The sequence below is a fragment of the Excalfactoria chinensis genome, chromosome 4 (genome assembly GCF_039878825.1).
Source record: "Excalfactoria chinensis isolate bCotChi1 chromosome 4, bCotChi1.hap2, whole genome shotgun sequence".
Lineage (NCBI taxonomy): Eukaryota > Metazoa > Chordata > Aves > Galliformes > Phasianidae > Excalfactoria > Excalfactoria chinensis.
In genome coordinates this window covers 35,916,510-35,942,087 of record NC_092828.1, presented here as the reverse complement: position 1 = coordinate 35,942,087, position 25,578 = coordinate 35,916,510, and the positions used below count along the sequence as shown (strand labels likewise).

The window sequence follows — 25,578 nt, the reverse complement described above, 5'->3', positions numbered from 1 at the left end:
CATATGGCATAGACAAGAATCCAGTACACTTCCCCTAAACAGAGGCACCAACTGGAGCATGCATAACTTTGTCTTGTTGTAAGTGAGAACGCCATTTCCATCATGAATGCTATCACTACTGCAATTATCAGCATCCTACAGCTTTTTTGTTGGTGTAACAAAAAAGTACATTTATGTATATAAAAGACATATACCACATAAAAGTGGGTATTTCAACAGACTCAACAGCCACATTGTTTCATATTCGTTGATTACCTGAGGTGTGTTTGTGATGGGCAGGCAAATTCCTAGGTCATTTACAGTCAGCTGAAGAAACAGAGTCCCAAAAGCCTGCGCAGAGGTTTGCTGGATTCCAGGCAGCATGTCTACTACTTCTTTTGTGGCCATATGAATATCTTTATGCAAAGCCATTCTCTGCTCATTCCAGTTGTCATACGCAGCCTTGTAATTCAGCCAAAATAGCACAGCTTTAGGAAGAAACCAGAATGCTTGGTTGAAACGAACTCATACCGAAAAAAAAACCAAACAACACACTCACTAAAAAAATGCTGGGTCATTTTTTGGTTTTTGGTTTTCATTTGTACTCCATTATTTTTATGCTCTGAATGCTTAACAATGGACATGAGTGCATATACACAAATATGCATACTCAGGATGTACTTAAGAGGCTCATGCTGCAAAGGACAAGACCAGCAAAGTTGGTTCACGCACTAACATACAGAAAACAATGCTGTTCTCAAATTCAGAAAGACTTACAAAGGCATATTCCTCCAAACCAGGCATGAAGAATTTTTTATCTGTTGGCAAGCAGCAGATCTCCTATAAATATCTCAGACAGTATATTTCATTAAGCATTTTGGTTTGGCATGAAATAAACTGAATCTCAAACAAGCGAACCTGTTTGCAACATAACCCACCAAATGAAAAATAAAATAGCTTGCTTTGTATGAAAAGAAATTTGACAGCAATTGACTCTTCCATACCTCTATCAAAGGCCACAGGCTGAGCAAAAACAATTGGTCTGTTCAAAGTAATAAGGACAGCCTCTCTATCTGATGAACCACTGATTTCTTCGCGGAGAGCATTTCTTAATCCAATTCTTGTCTTAAAATAGGCGACTTGATGAAAGTCTGAGCCAGCTTCTTCATAAACCTTAGAATGTTCAGAAATGGAGAGGAGGAAAAGTTCATAGCAGGGAGGAGGAAAAATAAGTTAGTCTATTTGACAAAACGTAGAATTGCAACAAGAAGTAAAAATCTCTTCTTTACCCTTTTCTTCTTTGATCCAAATCTCCTTTGAGGATAATCAATTTCCTCCCGTTAGTTCCTAATCACAAGTGTTATTTTTCTTATTTATCATAAAATACTATCATTAAATGTTAACTAAAATAACTATTCAGATTATTTATTGTGATACCCATCTTGATTCTAAAACTTATATTTGTTTCTAGGCATCACAAAATATTTCTGTATCATAAAATTGATGATTCCATCATTGATCAATTTTACTCCATTGTTGATCAGAACAAAGAAAATGAAACCATCAGTTGGCTCAGTTCTGTGTTTCTAAGTCGTGCTCAACTAAGTCTGAACAGCACATGGAAAGATGGTGAGCACCAACCTGATGTTTAACAATCTGTCCTAGTGCCAGATTTAAATCCACCTGGCATTTCCCAAACAGTTTGAGGTAGCTGCTACTTCCAGGCATTGCTTTGGTTTGAAGTCTGTTTGAGAGTTCAAGTTCTATCAATCCAGTTTCAAATCTCACAGCTCGCATCGAGGGTGTTGTAGCCGTCACCTGAATTCCCTAATGAATAAGGAAATACAGGAGGAAATTAAAGTGTGGCTCCAAGGAAGAGAAGTGGGGGCAATAAAACAAAAATTCCTTTACACAATAAGCTACAAGATTACTGGAACCAAACTCGAGATTCTATCTTCATGCAGAGTATTCTTGACTCGGTTAGATTTCAGGGATAAACAAAACGATTCCACCATTAATAGCATCTCAAACCATTGTTTTATCATTATAAGATTACCTTAAACTGTAGGCTTAATGAGTAAAGAAGAATTTTTGGTTTTTCTCCATCACTTGTGCCATCATGTTCATTCCAAAGAGGTATTGGCTGCTCACCTCCTATGCAAAATAAATATACACAGAGTTTTAGCACAGAAAACACTGTAAAACAAACAAGTATTAAGAAAGTAACACTGAATTAAGCCTCATTTCAATCAGTCACTTGCTAAAGTTTTATAAAAACAGATATAGGCTGAAGACATGACATACACAGGTGCAGGTTCAGCTTGTTAAATGTAGCTAATAGTCCCCTGCTAGAAATGGAGACAAGGAGGCATGATCCTCCCTCATCAGACTTTCTGCAGGAGGACCCGAAGCCTGTTAGGCAACTTGAAAATCTCATTTTCAAAATATATAAGTGCAGGAAAAAAATACATATTTTCTAATTATTTGATAGTACAAAGTAAATGACAACCAAATACCATGCATGGAAAGAGGCACTTAAATTGTATCAATATCCTTCAATAATGGAGAAGAAGGTACCTTGTAGCAATTTAATTTAGCACTTAATTCCTCATCCTGGCACATTTCATGCCAAGTTAAACATCCCTAAGTTTAAGCAGCAATCCTGTCTTAGCTACCCCTTGAGATCTGATCTGTATTCCGTCCTAGTTTACAGGAACAGGTTGTTACTGGGAAAGGCTAAAGTCATTAATCCTCACGAAAAACACCAACTCTTCTAATTAGTTATTTGGTGGTAAAAACTGGTAGTTACATTGTGGACTTATAAAATGTTATATACAGTAAGTTTTCATCATCCTATATTTATCTGATTGCATTTCCTCTCTGCAGTGAAGTTGTGAATGCTTCCTCCCTGGAAGCATTCATGGCCAGGCTGGATGGGGCTTTGAGTGACTGGTCCAGGGGGAGATGTCCCTGCCTATAGCAGGGGGGCTGGAACTAGATGATCTTAAAGGTCCTTTCCAACCCAAACCATTCTATGATTCTGCTTTTTTATCACCCTTAGATATTCTTAACTATGACCATGCAAAGCTACAATAGGAACCTGAGGGCTCTAAGAAATGAGGAATTATTATTTTGCCTTATATTATCCACATAGATACTAGAAGCTGTTTATACAGTGCTCTGTTCATTAATTAGATTGTGATCTGTGAAAATCCACCTTACATTGTTTGTACTTTGCATATTTTCCCTGCATGAAAAACTAGCTATTGGTATTTTAGTGAAACAGAAACCACATTTAGGAAATCCACTACTGTCCATTAGGCTAATTGGGAAGCTCAAGCTATGCCAATTACTTTGTTGTAATTGACAAAAAGACAAAGTTGTCTTTTTCCCCATGGCTCCACATTCAGCACCCAGGTCTGGATTGCTGGCACCTGACCACACTCCTGTTGAATTAGCACAGTACAGAAGGCAGCAGTCACACCCAAAAGAACATCAGGCTACTACTCCCAGTACTAATTTAGGGTCTGAAAAAGCAAAGAACTAGCAAATGGTAATACATCTCTCACATAAAAACAGAGAAGAGACTGAATATATCAAACTATGAAATGCTTTAAAAGATATAATATATATAAAATACATCTTTGTTATTTTGCTGCTTTATGCTCTTTCAAAAGAAAAGAAAAAAGAATAATGATAGCTGTTAAAGTTTTGTTCTTTCCCATGTGTCCTCTTACTACTCTATGCTGATGTACTTTGCCTGGAACAAACAGAAGGTGGTATAAAACTTGTTTCTTCCTACCACTCAGCAATTCTGACATGTTCGGTTTCCTTCAGTTCATTTTTTGAGTGTATCTGGACCTGCTGTATTATGAGAGCTGTATTATGTACGTTTATGTGTGTGTGTTTGACTGTGTAAAGACAAACACTCCTTTCACTTACACACCACTTGCTAAATTACCTTTCCAGTGTTTCCAAATATTAATGAATTCTCCCACCAAGTAGTCACTTTATCTCTATAATAGCCTTTTAAGATAATCAGAAATGTATTAAAATCCAACTACTTGAAATGTATTCATGTTTGTTATTCAGTAACATCCTTTCTCCTTCATCCTTCTGCCTTTAAAACCTCAACTAAAAAATATCATATTTTCTTTATTTCTCAGTTATTTTGTGCATTTTTCTTTATTATGGATTAATGAACAGTCTATATATTTTACATATTAGTTATTGCTTTTCTTTCTTAATACTCATTTGTTTATCCCATCTACCAACTCTTATTTTAACCTAAAGAACACCAAAACATTTCTACAGTTTTTTACATCTTTTCTTTTCTGTTAACCTCCTCATTATAAAATACTGTGTATTTTTTTAACTACCAAAGGAAAACTAATCTGTAAAACAAAACTTCCAGTCCATTCTTTTCCCTCCAGAGTAGTCCCATGTAAGTAAAAAGTAGTTTCTAACAGGAAGAGCAAGAAGCGATTGGAATTATTATTGAATGCTATGCAAATTCTGATTCAGCCAACAAATTAAAAAACCTTTTGTCCATTAGGTTATGTTAGAAAATAAGGCTTTGTAACTCTGACTGTGCCTAAACAGATAAACACAAACATTTCCATTGCACACTGAAATAAGAGAGCACCAAATGAGTTTTCAGCTTTGAATTAATGTGTCAAAACTATCATGCTTTCCTGTAAAACGTCCTGTCTGGAACAGCTACAAGAATTTCCAGAGTCTCAGTTCTTACCTGAAACTCAAACTGTGTTGCTTCCTTCTATGCAGTGTTAGACACAAAATGATGGTGTTTGAATTAAATTCAGAGAACTACATAATGCTGCCATCAAACAAAGGTGAATAAATGTTAATTTTAAGTGCTTCTGCTTACCTGAAACTTTCTGTATGACTTCATTTACTTCTTTCATGAACACTTTTTGCACAAACACTAAATGATTCAAGAGATCAGTTGTGAGATTATGTTCAAAGGAACCAACCTACAGAAATAAAAAAAAACCCACAACTTTAGAACAGTTGTCATACCCATGCTTTTAAAACAATACATTTTTAACCCTAAGGCATATATATTTTCAAGACCAATCATATCATTCTTGACATAAAAAACAACAACAGTGTGGAAACTGCTATGCAAATAGAACCTGTGAGTAGAACACTGCACAAATAAAACTTTAAATGATTTGCTGAAGTTGCATTTAGCTGCTCCTTACAGCTGTGCAGTTACCTGATCATTCAAATATGTATTTTTAGATTTAAAAAATATGCATAAAAAGTATGATACAGAAGGATAAGCTATCGGTTTAAAATGACACTTGAATAATCAGCGTAATATGCTTTTACTTAACTTGACTGATGAGAAATATTCATTCCAAAAAAGAAAAACAAAAGGAAAGTTTCTGAGTACATCTTCCTTATTTGTTTACACAAAATAACATATTCAAAATATTCCAAAACTAAGTGTCTTTGACTGCTTAATATGTTGGCTGCTCATCAAACCAAACACTGAGAACGTTCAGTTTCTATTTCATGCAATTACAGATGTTACATTTGGATCAACTCATAAATTTGAGAGTTCCGGAGGAAGCAGATATTTAAGCTAAGATGAAGATTCACAAACATATACAAAAGAACAGTTATCAAAGGTGTCTATTGTTTTCAGCACCTACTTCAGCCACGCAACGTAAGTAGTTCCCCTGTAGGTAATAGCCTTGTTTAGCAGGCAGTTCATCTATGCTCCATATTTGGTCTGAGTAAGTATCATGTTCTTCCATGATATATTTGCCTGACATAGTGACAGGAGGAAGGTTGAGACTTGCAGAAGGAGGAATGGTTGACATATCAGTGGCAGAGACTTTTGAAGTGAAGCGCAATCTATGACTTGGAAGCTCAAAGTTAAATCTTGTCTGGGCACCTGTTGAAGGAAAATGGAAAAAGAACCACGCTTATGCTTCAATTCAAGAACACTTTTAGAATTTAAAAAAATCTTAAAATGTTGTTGAAAGGTGTATGTCCATAGAGCTATATGTACCCACCCACGTGAACTGGAATTATTTTTTACACAAAATGAAGATGCCTTTATTATTTGATGAAGCAGAGGGTCAAACTAGCTCATCGGCACTGAGGTCTTAAAAGAGTATTCCTGAGTAGCCTTAGCAATCAAAATTTAATAAATCAAGAATAAACTGATTTTAATAGTGGGAGAAAGCTGTACCTATCAATGTATATATTTCTTAGTCTATTTTTGTATTCTGTATTTGACAATCATCTATTAAAAGCATAAATCCTCTCTATGGCCCTATCTGATTGAAGTTCAGATTAAAAAAAAATGCAAGAGCAACAGTCAAACCTCTCACCGTGACTCTACAGAAATACCCCATCCTCTTGGTTTCTTCTGTCAAAACCAAACTAAAAGCCGTAATGTTTAAAGTTTCAGAGAATTCTTACCTGTCATTCCATGACTCCGCATTCTTCCCATCTTATATTCTGCCTTTAGAGAGGGCAAGAGTGCTGCTCCAATAGCTATACCATCTATCATGGCACTGAATTTAAGAACTATAGGCTTCTTTTCTAAGCCTTCTGGCAGCTGTGGAAATTCATTTGTTTCAACAGGTGTTTGATTAATACTTGTTGGAGTCTTCTCAGAAGGCAAAGGAGTCGCAACATCCTCTTTTGTGGGCTGAGAGCTATATACACAACGAAGATCAGAAAATACCTCTTGTCATTCTAACACAATACACTCTCATATGCTTAAAGTAGCACCATGCCATAAACGGACGGCACTCAGTCAGTGGCATGCTGATGTGCCAGACAAACACTTACGCAGTAGATGGCTGCCTGATGAGATCTGAAATCTGCTTGGAGAGCTGGTGAGAACTGCGCACCATCATGCTGTGCAGTGTGGCAGGGTGCTGTGGAATGTTGATGCTGATGGCTCCAACTTTGACCACGGCAGCATTGTTTGTTTTCAGCCCTCTCTGGGCACTATACAAGGCCTGGGATTTGGCAATACTGCATTTCACTACAGTTCTAACAGAAAGGGAAACAGGATTTATTTGCAAGTCTTTCAAAATAGTTAAAGCTTTATGTTAAAATGGAATTTAAGGGTTAATTTCCTAGTATTCAGATAAGTGTTTGTTTATAAACTACATATACATTAATTTTTCGCTCGTTTACACACAAAGATGCACTACATGCCACAGACAACTATGGTACATTTAAGAAATCCACAAGGCATGCACTGCAAAAATACCAATACCTGTTAAACTGTTATTCTTGCACAATCTAAGATCTTCTGAATTTACACACACCAGGCTGCACATCCAGAGACAAATTTTCACACACATAAACAAGAGCCTTCCATTTCAATTCCTTCTCAGGAATGTACTTGAATCATCCTTTTCATAAGATGACTTAGTGAAAACTGATTTCAGCATCCAAAAAGGTCCATGGAAGGAATAGTCAGTAAGCAATGAATACACAGAAAGCAATAATTGGGGTAATCAATTAATACAGTCTTCAATAGGCTTAGTAATTTGGATTAGTATGAGCCAAAACTTTAATATTAAAGTTAATGAGGATATCGTTCACAATGGTTATATAAGATAAAAATAGAAATGCACAAAGATGACAGTTGTAGACTGTAGAATGAAATTTTGGCATATCAGAAATCACTAAGCTCCTATTAAAAGGGATGCAAGGGATAACACATTTATGTTCCTAATTTCAGGTTAATTACTGGTGGGTTACCCAGGGAGAATTTATTATGTAGCCAGCAAAGAATATTACAGCCTCAAAATTAAAGACAAAGAGTTTGGAAATCACAGTACATCAGCTAAAACGTGCAAAAACTAATTACTCCCTCAGTAACATTTATTCTGTGAGGTTCTAACACATTATGCTGAACACTGGTAGGCCTAAAGCATCCCAGGTGTGGAAACAAAAAAAACCCATCATCCCTCTTCCTATAACAAAGAAGTCCAGAGCACAATTACACAATCATGGGTCTATCTACAGTGGATTCCAGAAAAAGTTTCAGATTTTCACAGTTACAGAAGAGCTATAAGAGACCTAAATCACTTACAGACCAAAGTTTTATAGAGTGGGAGCTCAGTATGAAGAAGGAAACCAATCTGAATTTGCAAGTATGTTCAGGAAAAAAACATTTATACAAACACACACTACATAAGAAAAGGGCAGATTTTCCACATGGCACAGAGAACAGAGCTAAATGGTCTTTAAGATCCTTTCCAACCTAAGCCATTCTATGATTCTCCAATGATGTTTCCATGTTTTCTGCTCAGCTCCACCTGCTAAGCTTTCTGATTGAACTACCGTGAGGCCAAATCAAGAATATATTTTTCTTCCTTCAATAATGCTAAAATACTGCTATATTAACTGCTCAGGGAGTCAGGGCTTGATGTACAAGGACTCAAGGGGAACTGCAAGATCTCTTCCTGGTGCGTACCATATAGACATTATAATCTCAATCTAGACTTGCTTAAAAAAAGCAAAACCAGTTGGAGCCAAAGTCTGTTTTGAGTTTATTATGAAATCTGAGCACACGCTAATTCATACGACTTGAAGCAATACACAAATAGAGCTCTCATGGAAGAACCAGACTGGAAATAAAACCCTCAGTGCAGACCTCCCAGGTACCGAGCAAGATTAACAACGAATCTCTGCTTAGGTATTTGCATACTTCATGTAGCTGATGAATTTCACTGTCACTTGTCTGTCTACTTACAGTCTACTTCTATGGCAAAGTGGAATTCAGAACAACTGGGTGGCTATACACTTATTCTGAACGATCACTGCACACTACACATCTGTATTTTTACACTATGTTAGCAAACATCTATAACAGGTCTGGTTGAATGCTGTTAAAACAATTAATAACATTTAAGTTACATCCAAGTAACTCATTCAGAAGCAACTCTATGTTCTTATGTCAGTTCCAAAAATAACAGTTCTCCCAAATGAGACTTGAACGAATGCTTTGTCCCACTACTGGCTATAAGGCCACCAAATGAGAAGCTACTTTCAGACACAAGGAACTAAGAGACCTGGAAGGGTTCACCTTCATTTGTAGCAGATGCACAAGCAGAGTTTTAATGCAAACACTCTGTTAGCACAGCCTAGTCAGCTTAGCTAGTAACCCAGCACTGAAGTAAATAAAGACAAAAAAAGAAATGGTCCTTATCGTACTCAGATCACAACAGGTACCACCACAGCAAGCACAGCAGCTTCTTACCATGTTAAAAACGATCTATCTTTTCTGTCCCCTGCATTTATCAGCATTATTTTCAATCATTAAAATAAGCACAGAAGCACATCTAAAGAACTCAAATCAGTGAAACCACTCCAGCATTACAGGACAATGTGATAACTGCCCCTAAATCTAGACTGTTGAAAGAAAACTTAAAATTTGGGTTTTTTTGGACACATACTTGCAGGCCACATTAAAATCTTACCTAGCCATTATTAGATGTTAAACTGAAACGTATTCAAGCAACATCTGCCTACACAATCACACACAACGAATGCAGCTGTTAGCTATATAACACAGTTAGTTGCAAGACTATTAAACATAATAATATGACATACAGAAACTCTTGTTTGGCTGTGCTTGTAGGAGATGTAGGAAAATCCTCCAGTCTATAGATGAAGGTTGAAGAGAAAGCAAGAAAAACAAAAACAAAGCAAATAAAGAATAAACATTCATGCAAAATTAGTCAGTTAATTATTTGTAACCCACAATATGACATTTACTTTCAAAGTAAATAACTTTAAGGTTTGGGATTTGTTAGTTTCTTCTTGTTCATCCAAAGATTCAGTCAATGTTTTCCCCCTTTTTCCACCATTTCTATAAGTTCGGTAAGATAATGGCATAGAAAAAGACACAAAGAACCTCAGCCATCTTCAGAAACGTTGCATGGCTGTCAGATCAGATCGTCTGTTCTGAAATATGTTTATCAGGTGGAATTTAGCTGTGAATATCAGTACATTTCTATACATTTTAAGTTCTTTATAGTACTTTCCAAACTAAGCAGGAATACGAAAACAAAAACAAACAAACAACAAAAAAAAAACAAAAACAAAAAAAAAAAAAAAAAAAACAAATAGAGAAACTCCTTTTCCACAAAATGATTGATATTCTAAAACCAGATCACATACTGAGGGTTACTCAGCTAACATTCAAACTGCATGAGGGTATTCTATGTTACAAAGAGTTGTACATTAACTGTTGTTTTGCAACTCAACAAATTTCAGCTAGAAACAAAGAAAAATAATGCATGAGTTTCCTGAGTCAATGAACCCGGCAAAAAAAAAGAGATTATGTGGATGTTGAGAAAGTCATTCAAGATGTTCGTGCACAGAATGTGATTTTCTTTTTTTCTTTTCTCAATTGTATCATTTACATAAAGAGCAGAGAATGGATATTAATGGTAAAAATAACAAAGGAATCATGCAACATGGGAGCTCAGAAAGGTTTCTATTAGAGGAATAATAAAGATCTCAAATAGGATAAATCAGCATTAGTAAGTTAAATATTACATATAAAATCTTGTATTATTGAATAGAAACTACAAGTTTCCAAAAACAATTAGAAGCAGAATAGAAATATTAAGTACTATGTAATAAAGTTTCCATGAGTATATCACATTAAATAAAACTGGTGCAGAAAGGTCTGACTGTATGACTCATTTATTTATATGAGAGGAACTGTTCCCCACGATTTTTCAGTAAGGTCACCCACTTACACTGCAATCAGTTCACCAACACCTGTCATTCCAAATAGAAAGAAACAGGAGTCTTTCTGTTCATAGAACTATAGCTAAAACTTGCATGATTGGGTGCCCTAGGTTGAAACCATCTGTATACCATAATCCTTAGCTCACTCAAAGATGTGCCTTTCATAGAAAAGCCTCCAGTCAGCGAGAACACACAATTAGCTTCAGGAGTCAAACTCAAGCCGAGTTCCACAACAGCTGCACAGTCACCATCAGACTGTAACTTCACGGATTCTACACAGAATGACATGATCATGGCTTTCTCCATAATAAGTCACATGCCCCTAATGTCACGCAACTGATACTGATGCCACACAATATTTTATGTATATATTGAGATATTTTAAATCATCAGGCATGATACTTACTGAATATTTGGGGTAATTCCCTCCAGCAGGACGATATTGACACCTCCTATGTGAGCAGTGGCACATGTCTCAGTCATCTTTTGATGCAGCACATCTTCAAGAAAAAACAGCCCTTAATAGCACATCATTCCATCTAATACTTCCAGGTAAGCCTACTACTTTCAAAAATGTAGAAGCAACGGCGCCATTAAAAGATTACAGTTTTAGTGATCACGTTATACTATATTACACTTAAACTTTGACCAAAAAAAAACCAACAGACTTTTGAAAATAAAAGAAGCTTTGTCACCTGAAATTATTTTTCTCCTAAGTCATTTTAAAGCATACTACAAATACACACACATTGGTATAGGTATGCACATATATACACAATGTAAAGTCTCTACTGAAATTAATTACAGTGTACGCTTTAGCTTAGCACACCTTTCATTTTTTCTTTCAAAGTGAAACTGCCGTGGATTCTCTTCAGCTCTGATTCCATTGTCAGACCACCAATATCTGCCTCCAGGTGGGTTCGATTCACCATGCCTATCCCAAAGACTATGAGAGTCACGTGCTGTGGCTCCGAAGTCACCAGACTGCGCTTCCTCTGCACGTCTCTGCCATTATCCTGTTCATTCTCAAACACCACTCTGCAAGTAGGTTCAGTTGGGCTCCGAACACCTACAAGAAGACTACTGAGTTACTTAAGGATATTTCAGAAGAAAGTCTTAGCGTATCTGATGTCCTCTTGTGTTTGAAACTAAGAATAGCATGTCTTGCACATTTTTAGGCAAATCATGTGAACCCCATTTACTCTGTTTTAATAAAACTGTCTCCCCAAATCCAAGACAATATGGACAATAGTAAAACGGATTTACCTGTTGGCCCAAAAGTTTCAGAAGACTTTTCTAAAATCCCAGTTGGATCCGAAATGAGTGAATAGAAGTTCAATAGTTTATACATATTTTGCCAACACTCAGCAGAAGGTTCACTCTGTTCTGACACAGTAATAGAGTCAGAGTCATCCATATGAATAGTCATGTCAACCACATCTTTTGAGCCTTTCCTGGACACTTTAGAAGTTCTTCTTTCCGACCTGCCCAGGGAATTCTTGTTTCTAGACTCTTTTTTATTGTTCTCATTGTTTGCTCGCTTGTTCTTAGCGTTGTTCACTCTGTTACCTCCATTAAGACTTCCTCGAGAGCTTCGGCTAAAATCAGAGGAGCGGAAGTCTCTGTGTTTTCGGGTTTTAAAAGTAGGCGTTGGAGAGGCAGAACCAGCTGTGTATCTGCTAAGTTTGATGTCTGTTTGTGTGGCTTTGATATCATCGACCATTGTACTGAACTGATGAATAAGACGAACCAGTGCCATATCTACGTGCTGGCTTATGGACTGGCAAGATATCGTGAAGTTACAGTGAAAAGTATTATAATAGCGTTTATTCAAGTCATGAAAAGAAAGGGCATTGGCGGAGTTATGAGGTGTGCACATGGATTTCTCCATTACAACTGCACTAATACTGAAAGTTTCCAACATCAAAGCTGGTTTGAATTCAAGAGGAGGAAGGTTGACAGCTCCTTGTCTAGGAAAAAAAAGTGCAAGTTACACTTTATTTCTCTCTATAACTAGCATGGAGTCAAATAATTTTCATATAGTAGTACAACTGATTTAATGAATTTAACCTTTCCTCTCATGGTATTGCATTCATACTGTGGTTTTAAATATTGGAAATGAACCTCTGTACTTCCATATAACATAGTAACTATTCAGTTCATTGAAAATTTAGTTTGGCATGCAATTTTTCTATTACATCCTTCAACATCACCCAGAACACTCAAGGGAGATGGGGGGGAAAAGGAAGAAAGAACAAATTAACAAATAGATAGGCATTTACACTGAAAATAACAACTGCACTGCAGGGTGAACTACAAAACCTCAATTCAGAGTTCAGAGTGTCTCAAATTTCTCCCACACTAAGTCCTATCTACTACCCTTCTCCAGTTTCCCATTTTCAGAAGTAGCTGAGGTTCAAATACTTGAAATTTCCAAGTCTTTACATAGGAAGAGAAATAGGAAAAGGCAATCAACAACAACAAAAAACCTGCTTCTTATTCTATCCAAGTGCTTTAGAATTGCACTTGACTTCTTCACAAATGAAAGCCCTAATTTTCATTCTTTAGCCAGTATATGTATTTTCAAATATTTAACAAAATACCTTCGAGCTCGCTTGCTTTTTCTGTCCTTTGCTGTATCTGAATCAACAATATCTGCTCTGAGGCAGTCCAAGGTTCCCGAGAATGAGAGGTACTCTCCAAAGTACATCCTGTAGCAGAGTGGCATTGCATCCTGAGACTGAATCCCTGTGTAACTTAGAAGGGGTTTGAAAACAACCTACGGAACAAAGAACACTGATTTACTTCACATTGTCTAGATTATTTCTATATTCGCATTTCCCTACACCATCATTTGTTGACCTATCTTTACAGTAATACAGAAAAAAAATGAGATTTTATTGGCTGTGCCAAAAAACAGCAAAAGAATGGAAAAAAAAAATGACAAGCCTTATGAACTTCTGTGTGAAAAGATTGACTACATAACAAGTTAACATGGAATACTTAGCTCTGGGAAGAAGCCTAATGCAGTTTCTCCCCCATTAAAAGTCTGTTGAAGATCTAGGCTATTGTCATAAATGCTCCATACATTCTTTGAAGTTATGAAGCACTTTTCTAATCACCGTTCATAAAATTTGCTAAAGAAATCTCAGAGGTTTCTTCAGCCTTTTATCCTTGCACAGAACACATGAGATGAGCACGTACAAAAATCAGGATAAAATTTTAATTACTGTATAATTTTATCAAGTAAATAATCAGTAATCCAGCTTTACCTGTGCATCTGCTAGCTGGACAGCAGGAAATCCCTGGTTACCTTCTTCCACACCTGCAATGTCATCCTGACTGGTGCTGTGCTGTGAATGTGTGCCATCCAGGGTGTTTTGGTCACTAGACAGAACTGTGTTGAAGTCTGAAGCAGAGGGGATGGTGGGAAGATTGGGTGCAACACCTGAAAAATAAATACCCTTGGAACTCTAACACCACAGCATTTTTTTTAACATGACTAACTCTATAAACTCACCAAGGTTTATAAAACATTATAAACATAGGAAGTTAGCCTCCTAATCTAGTCCATAACCTTGAAAAAACGGCATTCAGAGATAGTATGATATTGTTCAGATCAAATTTGAAAAGCAAAACATTTTCCCTCCTTTCTGTCCTCCTTCCTGTGTTGCATTCTCAGGGTAGTTAATACACCTGCTCACTCCACAATAGAAAGCTACTTGCCTGTATTATCATCACAAAAAGAAAAGAAAAAACAAAACAAAACAAAAAAACAGATTAACCACAGCTAAAGATATTTATGTCTAGCGTTGAGTGTGCTGTAAACACCTGGTTTTATTAGCATCAATACAAGACCTGCTAGATGAATCTTTATGGATTAACCTTTAGTCAAAGATGCTCTGCAATGCAAAATTACTAGCACCTTGAGTTTGTATTGGACTTGCCTGCTGTGAGACAGAGAAGTTCTGCCAATGCATGCTCAGCCTGATTCTTCAGAACTCAACATTACAGCACTTACCAGAGAGCCATGACTATCTGCTTTCAGAGAAGAATGATTAGGGTATACCTGCATCTGAGTCAGAATCGCTAAGTCTAATTTCAGGAACGTAAGCTTGTGAACACATCTTTACAATTTCAGCAGGAAAAAATAAAATAAAATAACGTAACTTTATCTGAAAGCAAAATTGAAAGCTATACTTTTACCATATAATTCCTTTTGCAGAGAACCACGTTGCATTTAATAGAAGGGCCACACCAGTTAAGCAGTATGTAAAGCACAAAGATGTTTTGGGGGATCAGACTATTTGTTCAATATTAAAAACAAACAAGAAACAACTTTAAGGTTATTAACTACAATTAATATGTTGTGGCTGGAAGGCTGTTAATAAAAAAAAAACATTCAAATTCATTGCTGCAGAAAATGAAAATTAAGACATATTTCAGAAAAAACAGTAAATGCAGGAAAGTCAACCTGTAGTCACATCTGAAACTCAGTTGCTACTAACAATACCTGTTGGAAGACTGTTGTGGCCAGATTTGGTGGCCGGACTTTCTTGTACTACGCTCCCTCTGTTGCCCACAGCATTTGACATCCAGTTGTAGAAACTCACAGAGGATGGTTCAGACAGCAAAGGATGTTCAGATAACATATCCGTAGCCACAGTATTTCCTATACAGAAAAATCAGAAGATTTCACATTTCAAATATCAATGTCAGCAAAAAGCAGGAGCACAGTACTGAGAAAGCACGCCTACTATCAAAATGGCAAGTCTAGTTCTCAGTGCATATTCCAATGGATTCTGTGTCAGGCAGCAGCCTTGCAAACTACACACACTACTACAGAAACTATACTAGGACATTAATAGATGCTGCACTACAAATGTTTTTGTTTGCTTGTTCACTTCTACCATAATTGGGTGAAGGTAGTCGTTAAGAAACCAAAGTACCTTTTCTTCTGTAAAATGTCTCATCCTCTGTCAGCAAAGGAGAGAAGTTTTAGAGAAAATGCATCATCAAATTTATCTGTTTATATGTATGAATTGCAACAAGGCACTCTCAACAATAACACAGAACATACAAATTTCAGTGCATGTAATTCAAACTTCCACAGTGCACACACGTCCCAAGGACAAATAGTTTGTAAACAATACTAAAAACCTGCAAATGACGACGTTACTGGAACATTCATTTCAGTCCACTTTTTGACCCACTTACAAGGTGAACAAAAAGGAATCACTTGACAAATGCATAACAATCACTTATTCCTTACTCATTCAAAAAAGATACGTATGTACATATGTATGTATCTCAGAAAGTAGCAAAGCTATATAGAAGGAAAACATCTTAGTTTGTTAGTTGCCTTTTTTTTCCTAATCTAAAGCACTTTCTGTTTGCTTCTAGGAAGTTGTTTGCATGTTGCAGTGATCTCTAGAACACAAATGAAAACTGATTCTTATTTTAGGGTGGGGCCTTAAACAGAAATGACAGTGAAAATATACCACCTTTTCTACTTAAGTCAGTAAAATAAAATCTGCCCTCTCTTCCTACCCCATCAACCCCTTCAGCTACATCATACCTGTTCTTGTTAAAGAACTACTTTTAACTGCAGATGTACTTCTTTGAGGAGTTCCTTCCAGAAGATTATGCAAGCTAGGAAAACTTCCAGTAAGATAGCTGAGCAGACTCTCTTTCCTTGGACTTTCCTTGACTGCCATGCCAGAACGGCCAACGTGCACTGGTGAATCTGTAGCTGTATCTCCACTGGTGTAACTCAAGGAATGATACGGATGTATACCCTGGTGGATAAAACATAAATCAACTAATTAAGTATTGCATAAACTCTAAAAAGGAAGCGGCATTTGTTCTGAATATGAAATTGGATCACAATAATACAAAGTGTCACTCAAATATATTTTAGGCAAGTAGCATTTTGCTTTGGCCAGGTTATACACCATACAGTTATTGGGCATTAAGTTGCTTTTGAAGTTGCTATAGCATTTGAAAAATAAGGTGTAAAAATAATTTTTAAAGCAAAACATAACAAATGGAATTGCAGATGTGTATAATTAATCTAAGACAGATATGTAGAAGGAACAGTACACCAACTATAAATCTCATTTGGATTTAGTCTTTGAAGACCAAATTCCTTGCAGTCCTAGGGTAAACATAGTCCATCCTCAGGGAAGACAAGAAATGGGAACTGGGAACTTTTGGCAGCAAGTTGAAGGCTCCTGCTCCACTTAAGTGCTTACAGCTTCCAAAAACAGGATCTCTGCCCTCACAGCTGAAGAACAGTTAGATGTGCAGAGCATCTGGGCTACTAAACCCTAAAACATGCAAGACCAATAGCATGAAGCAGTGAGTCAAAGGACTTGTTGACCCCCTACTACAGGGACAGGGGTGTTTATCTGTTGATCTGACTTCTCATCTAGAGAGGTTTGCTGATTGTGGGTAGCCCCAGCTGGAAGACAACAAATGGCTTAAAATGAACAACTCCTTCTGTTCAGAAAATAGAAATAAAAACAAAATCTTCCAGTTTTCTGATCAGTCTGTGGAGATAAAAACAATGACACATCAATTTTGCACACTAATGGAGTGCTTTGTCAACCTAAAATTTGAGGTAATGAGAGACATTTCTGCTCCCATAAGCAGATTAAAAAGCCAGTGATTTGCAGCCTTAGATGACAAATATAAATGTTTTAAAGTTTGGTTCTGAAGTTCACTGGCAAGAAAAACAACAAAGAACAAAAACAGAATGGACACCAACTAATCGAACATCTCTTTTACATAACAAGAAGCACTTTCTCTATGTATCAGTTACTTTTCAGACCAGTACTCACTCACCCGCAGCCTACATAATTGATTCTAGACAGACTAGCTATAAACCATTTTTTTCCATTCGTGCACTATGCTATAAGCTTACCTTTATTTTCAGTACAGAATCACTGTGAGTGTGAGTCTTGGACAGTTTCCTCATGATCTCAGCACCAGTAACAGGCCCAGAAGAGCCACTAGTTGGTGGAGGGCGATTAGCTGTTCCTTCCAAGAGCATTGTATGCTCACTGACAGTAGCTGGAACCAAGTAAACAATACTTCCTCAATTGTATGTATTACAGGGAATAAAGATTATCTAATATTACACACTTAATTACAAATAGTCGTGAACTTCCTGGTTCTGTTACATACCCACACATAGCTGTCTTGGGAATACTAAGACACATAAGAAAACCTCAAACACAATTACAGTCTTTTTGTCTTTCCAACATCCTACAACATGGTAGAGATCCAAAATAAATGTGCTATAGTGCAGGTGAGCTCACTTGCTTGCAACACTCCTGCTTATCTCCCTCTCCTAATCCATTTATAAGAGCCCTCACAGGGGACAGCATCCTCTACAGCACTCCTATTAACTTATTACATTTCTGAGGACACTAAAACTGAATGGAGATGCTAAAGACACAAAGTAACTGAGTCAACTCAAGACAGTTAAATAGACTGTTCTAATGACAGATATTTATGCCCTTCCTTCCAGTAGTTCTTAATTAACTCAGCTGTAAATCAACTGAAGAGATAGACAAGTACTTTTTGTTACAATGGCAATGTGTAAATTGGCAAAATATGTCTTCATAAAGGGGAGGTGGTAGACTTGAAGCTGTACCTGAGAGTTCCTAGAATTGTGTGTTACAGTCTTAAAATAAGATTAGAAACTGCACAACAAAATTGTAACTGCAAGCTAACAAATAATAAAGTTGATGTATTTTTTCCTGTAAGACAAAGCATGTGAAACAAGACATGAGGTTTCCTGTTTTGTTTTCCCCAAATGGGATACATTTATAATATTGTATTAACACTACAACCAGTGGTTTCAAAATGAAGATTTTATAAAAGAAGCTTGATGATTCTAAAGAAAGAATATAATATCTTCAAAGCATTAAATGCTTTGAGAGGAAGTTATTTGTCTCTATGAGCTTTTAGGAAGAGAGAAGAACACTAAAATACCTGCGTCAAATTCAAACTCTGCTCCATCAGCACTTGTGTCACTCTGAAGACCCCCTCCATCCAATCCAAGCCCGTCCTCGTGCTCACGGCAAACATTTGCATGTAGTTTCACAGGCTGAGTTGGTCTGTGTAAGCTGACTCCTTTAAAGGCTGGGGTCACTACAATGAACTTCATCCACTGCCTCGCTAGGGCAACCAGACCTTTCTTTAAGGTAACTAAAGCAGGAAGGCCATCACTCTTAAAACAAAAATGGATATCATAGTGTTTTAGAGTCAGCTGTAGTCAGCATCACAAAATTATTTTTTCAAAGACAAAATGCTCCTTTTCCTACAGGCTTATAATGAGATTGTGCTGGCACCACACAACTTCCATTTAAATATATATGAAGTCAAAGCACTAAGAGACAAAAGTGCAGTCTCACCAAACACAACAAACACATTGATTTACATGACCTGAGGATCGAGCCCAATGGGACAAGAATAAGCAACAGGAAACAGGATTATTAAATATGAAATGAAAAGTATTTAAACAATTATAAAGCTCTAAACTATGGGCTGAAAATCAGAGCAGCCCTACAGCGATTGCAGAAACAATTAAAAAATGAGGCTATGGGGTGTTTTGTTGATTAGCAGTCATTTGAAAACATAAATGTGAGGTAAAAACATGAACTGTTTTGACTGCATCTCTGAACAGCATGAAAAATAAAAGAAACAAATCAAACAAATACAACTAAACAGTGCTACTTTTGTTGTGCTATTTCTATCAAGAAATCAGTTCAACTGTCAGGCGTGTAAATGGATTATGAAAATAACACATAATCAGGGACAAACACTCTTCCTTATACACAACACATTTGTCCAAACAATTATTTATCATTGCAATTCAGATATTTACATTCTAAAGCCACCAAAATACTACGTCTTCAATTTTAAAGGTTTCTGCAGTTCTAGCCTTTTGAAAATCATTAAGCTCTCTGCATTACTGAAGCATTTCTAATTGACAACAAGTCATGTTCTGAATATGTGAAATATAATCTAATTACTGCATGCACTTGCATCGATAATTGAGATTTATTTCTTTTTAAAACCACAGATGCAAATTTTTACTACTTTGTCATTATCTTTAAGTAAAATGAAATTTGATTAAAAGGCCATTAACAATTTCAAATATATGCCTTTTTGTCTAGGATTTTGTACAGAGTTAAGTAAAAATAATGCACAGACACAGGCCACACACACAAAAAAAAACCAGCAGATCTAAAAGAAAATGATAAGGATATACAGCAATTTGTGTTTTCTTCCTTAATTTCTTAGCTTTCCTTATATAGTTACCTAATTTGAAACATTAGAATTGGTACATTTTAAACAAATATGCTGAGTTATTTACATTTTTACAGAGTTACTCACCATGGTTGCATCCTCAATAATTGAGTAATTTGCTTGGTGCAGGTAATGGTGCAATATGTTACACAGTAAACAAGAAGGATTTTCTTGCAAGAAACGAGCCACTTTGGTGAGCCTGTTGTACTTGCTTCTCAGAGGAAAGTGCACACTTTTATTCTAGATAAAAATGCAACAGGTTTTCATTAATATACTTGCAAACAGAACATGCATGTGAACAACTTCAGGTAACTTTTAGCACAATATCATTTTGAACTTATACAATATATGTGGGTATCTAGCATAATTTAAAAAGCACTATATGAAAAATATAACATTTGAAGTTTATTTATACAGTAACAAAGTAAAAGGCAATGTTACTTCTGGACCAAAGGATAGACATGCATAGCTGGATTTCCAAATGAACCATCTATTCTTAAAGAAAAAATACATGAAGCAAAATCCATAAGGGGAGTTTACATAGGAGACTGCTGCAAAGGTTGATTTTGAGTCCAGCATAAAACTAGCCTGACGCTAAGCTCTCAGTCTTGCACAGGATGGGATCTAAGCAGATATTACCTCTCAAAGTCTTCCCACTAGGTGGTGCTAATTGAACCAACAGAGGAAAACTGCCTACACACACAAACTCTTCTTACCTAATGACATTAAGACCTGATTTGTCATAAGAGATTTACCAATCCTAGTTTTCAGCAACAACAAAAACATCTATTTTGCTCTTCTCACAAGAACTGGCTTTTTTTGTTCTCCTTTCTTCTAGTGAGGGGATTTAATATGCACAATAATTTGATACACTGCAGGGGCACAAAAGTTCACATTTTCCTCCCAGAAGATAATCTGAATAACTCACAATTCAAACCTTCAGATTTCATAAGCTATATCAGGTACCAGAGCCATACATCTTTCAAGAGATAGAATCTCCAATTTCACATGGAGATGTGCTCCTGTGAGAAGCACAAGACATCATCACTAGTAATAGCTGATTTTGTTCCTCCTGCTTAAATATAGATTCTGTATAAAAAGTAAAGGCAGTAAATTCTTGTAGCCAATTCATGTAAGTAAACCATCATAAAAGGCACAGCATGAAACTTACTGTGAAAATAATCAGATCTTGAAATGAATATATATAAAGAATTACACTGTTCTGATTTCCATATTGGCTTTATAAAGTTCAATTACCTCTAATGCTTCTGTCATAATGCAACCCATAACAGCACAAATTCGCAGGGTTCCTTCAGTCTCTAGTTTATTTAAAGATGATTTCACTTGATCAATGGGAACAAGCCAAGCACCAACTGCAGGAGTTGCAGTACTCAGGAGGTTCAGCTGCCTAATGAAGGAAAATTAAAAGAAAAAAAATAATAGGCATTCACATTCAGCAGCAGTAATTAGCAAATTTTTCTACTACTATTATAAATTACTTTCAGACCAGTAGAATACAAGAGAACAACGTTAAAAAGCAGTGAATGTAAACTTATAACCCAGAAAATGACAACTTGCAATAAGGAAATAATTCAGATTTTGTTTTACACACACATCCAAGATTCCATAGTCTCCTGCTGTCACTATTCCCCAGGTTTCCTACTTGCACTCTCTACTGCAATCATATAGTTTAAACTTATCAAAATTCATTTAATTCCAAATTAATTGTTGTATAACATATCATGAATAATTTGTGCTGAAAGACTGAGGCAAAAACACTCAGGAAAAAAATCAACAAAACATATTCTAGTTTATTGCTGCATAGCAACAAAGGTTTGCTCTGTTATATCTTTATATTTTACTTATTCTATGCACATGTAAACACAGGTATACCAAGTTCATTTTAAGCTTTAGAGATGCTTAAATATCTATTATAGAGTATCTAACATTATAAATGTTCAAGTGTTTTCACACATACACTGTACAAATAAGTCCTAGAAAGGGTGCAGCAGTAATAAAATCACTGTTTAAGAACTAGACTGAAGACTAAACTAGCAAGTAGTTCTCCTCTCTCCCATCTCTCCTAATCAAAATCAGCCTTCTCCTCTACATCCCTCTTCTCCTTCATAAATCCCATTCTCACTGTAAATGTTTCTTTTTCATTTTAATAATCTCTAAAATAATATCCAAAATTATTCTATCAACATTTCCATACATGTGATGGCAATTACAAACTGAAGCCAGAGTTACTGTGAAACACATACATTCCAAAGCCATCTTTGCCAGAGAAGCGCCAGTAATTACTGAAGTGACATTCAGAATCTACTGAATACGACTGTAATTTACCAAAGAAGAAATGCTGTTATTTTCTTTCAAGTCAGGTGAAGTCATACCTTGAAAATACATGGGCTGGAGATCGTATGTTGGTGGGGGCTGCAAAGCTAAACCAAATTTCTTTGATAGTTAGCTTCATGCTGCAAGAGTCAGGTGGAGGAGGCATCAAAGGGATATCCTTTTTCAGATCATCAGATTCAACCCCTTCGTCCTTAAAATACAAAACATAGTCAAAAGTCTTTTCCAAAGCAGTTAATGTTAAAAAGCAGTAACAAATCCTACAGTGCATTGTTTGCAACGCACAGTTTCATATCCATTTAGGCAAAGAAAAATAAAACTAATGCTCTCTACCAACTATTCCAAGACCCTACTAAGACACAGTAGGGTCTTGGAAGTAAGTTTAAAATTTAATGCACAAGCTGGGAGTTTGAATTCAGGTGGTACAACAACAAATCTATCAATTTTCAGTTATAGACTACAAATTATAAGCACTTTAAAGAAGTACAAACTAAAACAAGTCATATTTATCTAAGAACATAAATACCTGCTCATCTGAAACTGAGTTTCCATTAATATCTGAAGAGGGACTTATTCTATCACAAGGAAGGTTATCATCAGACACATCAGTATTATAACCACTACCAGTTGGAGAATCTGAAGAGTTATTTGATGCAAGTAGTCCACCTCTCTCGGTGGCACTTGATTTACCCATGACTCCAAATGTATTATACAATACTGCACCAGACTGTCTTCCTCCTAAAAAAGCACACACACCAAAACTGTGAATGTTTGGCATGCATATACTTCTATTGTTACATCCCATACTGTACTTAATAAGAAAAATACACGATTCTGATTAAACAAGATGCACTATCAATTTACATACAATTTAAAATCTATTTCTAGAGCTTTCTGTAGATTTCAGAAATTGCAGCCACTTTCTATGGAACTAATTTCTACACTATGATAAGTAGCATTAATGACTAAAAATATATTTATTATAGATTCTACAGTGTTATGTGATTTATGTACAATAGCTGTATTATTTAGCATTACCTATATTCATCAATTTTAAACAGCAATTCCTCAACCAGAAGACCCAGCAGTGCAACTGTTAACACTTTTGTAAAACAAAGAATATGAAGCACACATAGTCTTACCTTTTATAGTTAAATTTTCAATTCCACATTCAAACATTATCCAACCCCACTTCTCTTGACTAGGACCAATTCGAGTTACATCGGGAACAGCTTGCTGGTCTGTTTCATCCACAAAAGTAAACTCATCCAATTCTTCCAAAGTAAAAAGAACTTTTGATTTCCCAAAAGGAATTGCTGTTATTGCACAAGTCCCAATATCTGGAAATAAACATGTTTAGCACCAATTACTAAATAAAAGAAAAAACTTACATCTTCAAATAGCAATCAAGTTTACTGTTTTTGGAAGTGCTGCTTGTTTATTATAACTCAAATCAGAAGGAAAAAAAAAAAAAGAAGAAATCCAACTACAAACAATTTTTATAAAGATGTACTGTTCTTCAAGTGTGAATACCTTTCTCCTAGAATGTTTATTTGGGCAGGGTAATTTCTATGTGTGGAAAAGCAAGGAGCGAGTAACACCAAGTTCAACTTTCAAGACATTCCCAATCCTAACATAACTCCCCTCTTGATTATTTTTATAGTCATGGCTCCAAAGATATGTATCCAAACAAGCTCTTCAGATTTTTATCTAGAAGCAGCAATCAGCCTGAAATTATTTTGTCAAAAAAAATCCTACTAAGTACCTGAAGTTTTAGAGCAAAATGTGATAGCGGTACTGACAGTGCTCCTGTATAAGACATGTGTGAGCAGAAATGCATGGGGGCATTAACTATAGTTTACTCTACAGATATTTAAAAAGAAATTTCTGATTTTAATTTAATGACTGTTTCTTGGTTGAAAGCATGACTATGTCTATAGTAAGACAATAAAAAGCACCAAGTCTCACTGGTTCCTAAGAGAACACAGACTTGCTGTCTAAGATACTGGAGGGGACAATGCCACCTTGATTTCTTTGATATTAGGACACAGCCTAAATATAAATCCTTTCTTCGAGTGACATTTCTAAAGGAACATTTTAAATAATTTCATAACTGTTTCGTATTACCTCTCACACAGAGTAAAATGCCCAATATCTTGGGAAAAGAACCATACTAAGTCAATTTATATTCCACTCACAGAACTCTCTGCCTACGACTGATAACAGCAATCACTTTCATAGCATACGTGAAATGCTAAGTTCTCTAGAAAGACATTCCTCAAACCTTTTAAATAGAAGATGAGGTTTGCTGGTTAGAATAAAGAATTATCCGACTTTGAGTATATGCAGCACACCTACCACAGAACATTACTGCCAAAATTTCATCTAAAACTAAATTAATTTGAGTTAATCATTTTAATATTGTTCTACTGATTATGTTTTCCACCATTATTTGCTCACTAGTCTTCACCCAGGCTTTTTTTGTTGAGTGATCTTTAATCACCCTTGTGTTAGAGAGTATCTCCTTTCTCACATCCGAGAGATTCTTTCATGGAATGAAGCAAAACTAGCTAATTAACTTCCTCCAGGATCAGAGGTTATAGCAACTGAACTGAATTCATAATCTCTTGAAGGAACTATCTGAACACAAACAAGAATGAGTACAATCAGGTAGATCTCATTTTCTATTTTATAGATATGGTTAAAAATCTACCACCTGTAAAGCTGAAATTGACAGTACAACGTGCATCTTACACCTATCTTGAAAGAACTACAAAGTACTAAGGAAGCTGATAAGCATAATTCATTCCCAGTAACAAGTGACAAAAAAAGGGCAGCTGAAAAGGAAAGATGAGCAGAAAGGAAAAGGGTCTAGGCATTAAATTTTACCAGCATATGTCCATCTTTACCATGTAACCACACAAACTGCTGAGAAATCCATCTTCATAGCTTTCACTCTGCCTACACTGAAATAAGCCTATCAGTAAAATAACTGAATACAAGTCAGAGCAACCCATCCCAAAATTCCTTTTAGATTACCTGCAAAATTTTTAGGTTCAAGTGTCTTTTCATTTGTGTTGACAAAAAATGAAATGAAGGCAAACTATCACTACTTGCCTCTATGAAAAATGTTATTTCCACAACTAAATAATAATAATG

At 36.0% G+C, this 25,578-nt stretch overlaps 1 protein-coding gene across 12 annotated transcripts in view; it reads right to left on the bottom strand.

Annotated features, from left to right (window-relative positions):
- BLTP1 (bridge-like lipid transfer protein family member 1) overlaps positions 1 to 25,578 on the bottom strand; it is a 103,488-nt gene that overhangs the window by 28,058 nt on the left and 49,852 nt on the right. For 10 of the 12 annotated variants that reach the window (XM_072334123.1, XM_072334111.1, XM_072334112.1 and 7 more), the window contains exons 35-57: positions 23,562 to 23,759; positions 22,946 to 23,157; positions 22,461 to 22,612; positions 21,325 to 21,475; positions 20,155 to 20,307; positions 18,748 to 18,985; positions 17,672 to 17,820; positions 16,325 to 16,544; positions 15,260 to 15,418; positions 14,019 to 14,194; positions 13,350 to 13,525; positions 12,013 to 12,716; positions 11,576 to 11,815; positions 11,153 to 11,246; positions 9,598 to 9,648; positions 6,814 to 7,020; positions 6,439 to 6,677; positions 5,661 to 5,905; positions 4,868 to 4,973; positions 2,036 to 2,133; positions 1,621 to 1,806; positions 984 to 1,152; positions 256 to 467 (exon numbers count right to left, since the gene is read on the bottom strand). In XM_072334123.1, the coding sequence (XP_072190224.1) occupies positions 256 to 467; positions 984 to 1,152; positions 1,621 to 1,806; positions 2,036 to 2,133; positions 4,868 to 4,973; positions 5,661 to 5,905; positions 6,439 to 6,677; positions 6,814 to 7,020; positions 9,598 to 9,648; positions 11,153 to 11,246; positions 11,576 to 11,815; positions 12,013 to 12,716; positions 13,350 to 13,525; positions 14,019 to 14,194; positions 15,260 to 15,418; positions 16,325 to 16,544; positions 17,672 to 17,820; positions 18,748 to 18,985; positions 20,155 to 20,307; positions 21,325 to 21,475; positions 22,461 to 22,612; positions 22,946 to 23,157; positions 23,562 to 23,759 (4,535 nt within the window). The remainder of the gene's footprint in view (positions 1 to 255; positions 468 to 983; positions 1,153 to 1,620; positions 1,807 to 2,035; positions 2,134 to 4,867; positions 4,974 to 5,660; positions 5,906 to 6,438; positions 6,678 to 6,813; positions 7,021 to 9,597; positions 9,649 to 11,152; positions 11,247 to 11,575; positions 11,816 to 12,012; positions 12,717 to 13,349; positions 13,526 to 14,018; positions 14,195 to 15,259; positions 15,419 to 16,324; positions 16,545 to 17,671; positions 17,821 to 18,747; positions 18,986 to 20,154; positions 20,308 to 21,324; positions 21,476 to 22,460; positions 22,613 to 22,945; positions 23,158 to 23,561; positions 23,760 to 25,578) is intronic. The other 2 variants (XM_072334113.1, XM_072334114.1) reach the window with 2 other exon arrangements.